Here is a 6,744-nt window from a genome sequence, read left to right on the forward strand (position 1 = left end):
CCTCGCCAAGGCTTCGTGCAGAAAGGCTTTGTTCCCTTTGGAGTCGGAGGAGTTGGGTGTACGGCTTGGAGATTCGCCCTATTGAAGAATTTCATTGTTTTAGTGGAGCGCCCAAGGAGATAAACTTGGAAGAGTGGAGTAGGTCTTGTGATAGACCAAACCACTATAAATCTTGTGCCTTGTGGATGCTTCCTTTCCTCCTCTCTCTTTTGCACTTATGGTGATTGGTAATCTCTACCCTTTGCTTGCATTTATGTTTTATTAAAATAAGGGTTAGAGCATACAAGCATAAAGTAACATCTAAACCCTAGCTTTCATTATCTTACTTGTTTGAACAATGGTTAGATTAATTAGTACTTAATTGGTAAATTAATTTTAATAATCCATCTAATTAAGCCTAAAAGTTTTAATTAACCAATTCCCCCCCTTGGATTGTCACACCTTCATTTTACAAGGATTGAACAAAATCAGCATGGCATTCGAGAAGTCCTGCACTGTGAAAAAGAAACGGCAAAACGGAAAAAGAGGGGAAAAAAGGTGGAAAGAAAGCAAATAGAAGAAAAGAAAAATGCAAAAAAGAAGAAGAAGAAAGCCATCAATAATTTGAAGTATTGTTGAGTTTGACGCCAGAAAATCCGTCGTTCATCTCAGATTGTTCAACGCCAGCGTGAAGATCTTAGCCCACAACCATTCGTACATCCAAATCTCAATCACTTTAAAATAGTATTACGAAAGAGCTTTGATGAACAACATAATGAGATTCGTTTGAAGATAGAGCTCTTGCGGCCCCTTAAGGCCGATATGCTAAATGATGACTTATTATAAGACGAAGAAAAGAAGAAAGGCGAGAGGGGGGAGAAAGAATAAGGAAGGGGCAAGAGAGAAGAATTTTGGAACGTCTTACGCAAGATCTCAGTTTTCATGGCGCTTAATCTCCTACCTTGATGACAAGGTTGATTTCAAGGCGAGTGGAATGTTGTGCAAGGAAAGATGTCATTTAAGGCATAAGATGAGAAAGGCATGTTGGGCATGATCAGTTTAGGAGGTTGCTACTTTGACAAGTTGCTGCTATTAATTAGTAGAGTTAAATTAGTAAGTTGCTATTAGGATAGATTGTTGTTATTAATTAAAGAGAATAAAGTTAGGTGGTTGGTAGTAGGATTGATTGTTGCTATTAATTAGGAATGCTGTTATTTTGGATGTCAAAGTTGTGAAAGGTCTGCCGTGTTTGGTATGATTGTTTCCTGTTTTATTGGTAGCTAGAGAGTCCATTATATATTGCTGGATTGTAATTGAAAGAGGATTATTGAATGAAGAAACTTGTTCCAAAACGTGTCTTGTTCACAAAGGAGGATTGATCCTCCAAGTGGATCAAGAGGCTGATCTTCACTTTAGGAAGATCAAATTTGATGTGAACCAGATCTGGTTCGTAACACAACCCTGCCTGAATGGGGAAGAGCCCTAAGCTGGACAAAGTGAATAGAAGCCCTAGTGAGAATGGTAAAGTTGTGGAGACTGGTGAGACTTTGAAAAATGATTTGAGGCTGATTTACAAGGGTTAATTCCATTTCTTGGGTAACAAGCTACTCTTGAATAATGATTTAGGGCTGATTTATAGGGATTATTCTATTTCTTGGGTCACAAGCCGCCCAAAAGGACATGTTTGGCTACAGTTAGACCTGGCAAACGGGTGGGCCGGGTCGGGTTACCCGTGGGTCACGCGGTTGCACGACAAAATGACCCGCATTCCTACGGGTCAACAACTAGGTGACCTGTACCCAGTGCGAGTGGGTCGGGTCGACCGCGGATTACCCCCATTTTTCGCCAAAACAGTGTTTTTTTGGGCGGTGATAAATTCACCCCCCAATTTTCAAAATGGACGGTACAGCCTACACCATAGGATGATCCAAACCATCCATTTGATGGGCCACAACGTAAATAGATTGTGCCCCAAAAATCATTGCCATAGGATGATCCCAACTGTCCAATCTATATAAGTTTCCATATTGTGAGTCCCTCTTTAGATCGGACGGTGAAAATCATCCTATGGTAATGATTTTTTGGGCACAACCTATTTACATCATGGCCCATCAAATGCACGGTTTGGATCATCCTATGGTGTGGGTGTACCGTCCATTTTGAAAAATAGGGGGTATATTCATGCATAGTAATGCCCTCTTTTAAAATAAAAATATTTAAAAAATCCAAAAACCCCGTAGGTACCCGCGGGTTGAACCGACCCGACCCACGTTTTTTGCGGGTTGGGTGACCCGACCCGCGGTTCGATTTTGACAGGTCACCAAAACTCCGACCCGTGTCCGCAAATTTGCAAGTGGGTTGGGTCGACCTGCGGGGCACGGGTCGCTTTTGCCAGGTCCAGCTGCAGTTGAAACTTTTTTAGTACATGTAAATTTTCGGTTGTCATCAACACCCTCAAAAATTCCTTTTTCTCGTTTACCATGGTTTCTTGATGAAAAAGTTTTCCATGAAAAATAGGCTACTAAACGCCAAACTTGAATTGGAAAAAAAAAGAAAAGTTTTCTCTGGGACAAAACTTTAGCTAGAACAAATATGCCCTTACAAGAAAACCGAATTTTGACACACAACTCATGAGTTTAGAATTTGATTAGAGGGCATTTTTTACAAGAAAATATATTCTACAAGTGAACGTTTACTATCCATTGTTTGGAAGTTACTAGTTATTTGGTTGCCCAACGCATCATAAGAAGAAAATGCCTTAAAATTTTGAGATTTATAGGCAAAAGTCCCGGTTTGGACTCCAGGAATTTTATGGAAAAGTTTCGGATGGAAAAATATTTCTAAAACTTCTTACTTTTTCCCACAAAAATGACAACTTAAGCCAATTCTATACATTTTTATTCAAAGGGACCTTCAATTTATGATATATCCCTCTAAAATAACCACAATCATATCATTTCCCTCTAATTTGTTAAAAGAAAATATTTGCAAGAAAATATTTTCCATCAGAAATATTTTCTCAAGGCAAAAAAATTCCAAGCTCTAGTAGGTTCGGAGGAAACTTTTTTCCCAGTCCCTTTAAACTATTCGTCCTTAGTTCAAGTAGGACCCGCAGAGAGAATACCCCTGGACTGGACATGATTTGCTACAACTTTTTTTACTGTTGTGAAGAGAGAGAGAGAGAGAGAGAGTTACCGGGGTTAGTCTATTCCTTGAATAACAAGCCACCCGGACAAACATATGCTGCTACATCTATTTCTTGAGTAACCTTAACATTTTAAGATTTATAAGGCAAAAAATGAGCCGTTTGGATGTTGAAAAAAGAAAATTATGAAAAAGAAATATTTCTAGGGCAGTGATAAATTCACCCGCTTCTATGACAATATTCACCCTCTATTTTTCAAAATCGACTGTACACTCCACACCATAGGATGATCCAAACCGTCAATTTGATGGGTCATAATGTAAGTAGATTGTTCCCCGTAGGATGATCTTAGCCGTCCGATCTATAGAGGTTTGATTATATGGAGTTTCCCTATAGATCGGATGGCTAGATCATCCTATGGAAATGATTTTTGGGCATTGTGGCCAATCAAATGGACGGTCTGGATCATCCTATGGTGTGGGCTCTACTGTCCATTTTGGAAAATAGGGGGTGAATATTGTAATAGAAAGGGGTAAATATATTACCCCCCTATTTCTATCTAGGGAATTTAGAATTTCAAGTTCTAATACCCTTACAGGCTTTATTGGAAAAGCAATTCCATGAGAAGAATTTAGTTTACCAAAACGCTGGAAATTAATTTTCCATGAACTCAGTCCCTTTAAACTAATCCTCCTTCGTTCAAGTGGGACCCCACTATGAGAACACGCTGGACTCAAAACGGTTTTTCATCATCCACTGGGAGAGAAAGATAAAAAAGCGCTTCTGGAAGCCTCTCCTCTTCTCGAACCTTCTACACCCTTCTCGCACTGTCCATTAGACTCGTCCTTCTCTCTATATAAAGTTATAAACCCTGCAATAATCCCATTCCAAAGCATCAGGAAAAAAAAAAAAAACTTAATTTCTCTGGAATCATTTTTCAATGGCTGCCATGATTGCTACAAGGAGAGCTATTTCTTCAGAGCTTTTCAACATCGCTCTAAAGTCCCTTGTGGGTCCCTCTACTAGACGATCCTTCAACACGAATGGTCAGTTGCTTGATACCGACGATGATGAACGGAGCATTGATGTTGATCGACGGTCCTATCAGTCTCGGATCTCTCGCCGTGAGTTGACTCCTCGTATCTTATCAGGTAGTAGTAATAATCGTATTCCATGTTTGCTTTTCCTTTGGATTTAACACAATGTTGAGAAAGATGTGGTTATAGAGGGTTTGTGAAAGGAGAAATGGAATGTGATTTGAGAAAGTGTAATGTTTCTTAGCTCTCTCTCTCTCTCTCTCTATAAATTTTTGTTTCTTGGTTCTCAGTAGTTTCTATCAGAGGCTTTTTTATCTCAGTTTTCTCTCTTTCTCTAAATTTTTGTTTCTGTGTTTTCACTATTTGCTGTTGCAGAGGTTTTAATCCCAGATTTCTCATCATTTTCTGGGTTCTCACTATTTTCTGTTACTGAGGTTTATTTTATCTAAGATTTACCTCTCTCTCTCTCTCTCTCTCTGAATTTCTATCTATGTGTTCTCACTATTTTCTGTTACTGAGGATTTTTATCCAAGATTTCTCTCTCTCTCTCTCTCCGTTACCGAGGATTTTTATCCAAGATTTCTCTCTCTCTCTCTCTCTCTCTCTCTCTCTCTCTGTGAAATTCTGTTTCTGCTTTCTCACTATTTTCTGACACAGAAGTTTTTTGAGTTAAGATTTCCTTCTCCACCTCTCTCTCTCTCTCTCTCTCTCTCTCTAAACTTCTGTTTCTGGGTTCTCAGTATTTTCTCTTACTGGATTTATTTTTATCTGTAAGACTCTCTCTCTGAATTTTTTATTTTTTTTAATTTTTTTTTGGGTTCTGACTGTTTTCCATTACAGAGGTTCTTGATCCGTTCTATCCATCAAGGAGCTTAAGCCAGGTGCTGAATCTGATGGATCAAATGATGGAAAACCCCTTTGTTGCTGCATCAAGAGGAATGGGAAGCAGCTCTCGTAGGGGTTTTGATGTGAGAGAAGACGACAATGCTCTGTACCTGAGGATCGACATGCCAGGGCTTGACAAAGAAAATGTCATGGTTTCAGCTGAGCAAGACACACTCATCATCAAAGGCCAAGGAGAGAAAGATTCTGAAGAGGATGATACCTTACTAAGGTACAGTAGCAGGATTGATCTTCCTCCAAAACTCTACAAGATTGATGCAATCAAGGCTGAGATGAAAAATGGTGTTCTTAAAGTGGTTGTCCCTAAGGTGAAAGAAGAGGAGGGGAAGGATGTTTTCCAAGTGAAGATTGAGTAATGTAGAGGGTTGCAAGTGGGTTTTCTGGGTAGACATTGTGTCTTTTGACTCCTTTGTCTGGTCTTTGTTCTCTTGTGGTTATACACTATAAGGAGGGTCTTATTTTGATTGGGATAGGGTTTTGAGTGTTGGTTTTTGTTGTAGAGAAATACTATGAGGTGTGCATTTCAGCAAAGTAACTGGGTTCTTTTAGTCTTTATATTTCTGGGTTAAAACTTAAAACTAATAGCCATAATTTTCGAGATCAACCCTGCACTTCGGCTTGTGAACTAAAGAGTGGAAATTCAGTGTAAATTCTCCCAAAATCAAGTAAAATTGAGAGCTTGAAAGTATGGTTTAACAATCCAAGCGTTTCATTCTTTTCTTTCATATTCTCCGATTTTTATGTGGGACCCATTCCTTTCATTATTCTCTCGCTCCCCCGAAACCTTGGTAACACGCTGATGCTGTCTCATCTGTATGTCACGTCTCTCTTTACTCTTAGGCTGCATTTCTATTTTTCTATCTTGTATATTTGGACAGGCTCCATCAGATATTACATGATTTTATGGGGATATTAGAGTAGATAAGATCTACTAAGATCCCTCTCTAGTGGTTCTATACTATGACAGGAGGATGCTATTTTGGTTGGGATAGGGCTTGAGAGTAGGTTTCAGAGAAATCCTATGTTAGGGTTTATGGTTCCCCAAACTTGTTAATGTGATGAAGTATGGAATACTAAAATGAAGAGCTGGTGGAGATCGTTCTTCAATGATCTCATGCTGCATCTTAGGAATTTCCACTTGTTATTGGATTGCAGGCATTTTGTACAAAAGTTTGGAAAGGAAAAAACATATGTGAAATGTCCTACTTTTTGGGCATAGGAAAAGTGATAGCTTGAGCCAAACCTATTCAATTTTTACTTAGTGCTATCTTCAATTTATGATAATATCCATCTAAATTAACCATGAACATATCATTTCCGTCTGAATTGTGGAAAGAAAATAACTTTCCAAAGAAATTTTTTCCTTTAGAGTTGTTTTTCTTTAAATCCAAACAGCGCCAAAGGAAGTTGTTGTTAGTATTAGGATGAAATCCTAACCGTAGGTGGCCTTGGCGAAATCAACGGCCTAGATCAACATAGTTTTACTAAGTGTTTTATTTTGGTCGAATGAGTAACTCTTCTAGAAAGATGGAGATAAGGATCGTCCCCTATTTTGCTTATCCTAGAAGAGTTGTGAACCTAAAATCAAGGAGTTTAGAGTCGATCTTGAAGAGTTTGATGGTAAACCAAACGACTCTAAACTTCTCTATAAATACCTCGCCATGGAGACTGCTTGCACAC

At 38.8% G+C, this 6,744-nt stretch overlaps 1 protein-coding gene across 1 annotated transcript; it reads left to right on the forward strand.

Moving 5' to 3' along the window:
• The first annotated feature begins 3,916 nt into the window (after positions 1–3,916).
• On the forward strand, positions 3,917–5,789 carry LOC143857380 (small heat shock protein, chloroplastic-like). The gene is made up of 2 exons (XM_077367813.1): positions 3,917–4,278; positions 5,002–5,789. Exons 1-2 carry the CDS (start codon positions 4,065–4,067, stop codon positions 5,418–5,420), a joined length of 633 nt encoding a protein of 210 aa, XP_077223928.1. The 5' UTR covers positions 3,917–4,064; the 3' UTR covers positions 5,421–5,789.
• Positions 5,790–6,744: the final 955 nt, after the last annotated feature.

The sequence above is a fragment of the Tasmannia lanceolata genome, unplaced genomic scaffold (genome assembly GCF_043159265.1).
Source record: "Tasmannia lanceolata isolate RefF3 unplaced genomic scaffold, GAP_Taslan_0.1 ptg000024l, whole genome shotgun sequence".
NCBI lineage: Eukaryota > Viridiplantae > Streptophyta > Magnoliopsida > Canellales > Winteraceae > Tasmannia > Tasmannia lanceolata.

Excerpts from the sequence above, each read along its gene's own strand:
- LOC143857380 (XM_077367813.1), top strand. The coding sequence starts at position 4,065 with ATGGCTGCCATGATTGCTACAAGGAGAGCTATTTCTTCAGAGCTTTTC. Across the intron at positions 4,279-5,001 it reads TCCTCGTATCTTATCAGGTA|AGGTTCTTGATCCGTTCTAT; the intron begins GTAGTAATAATC and ends TTTCCATTACAG.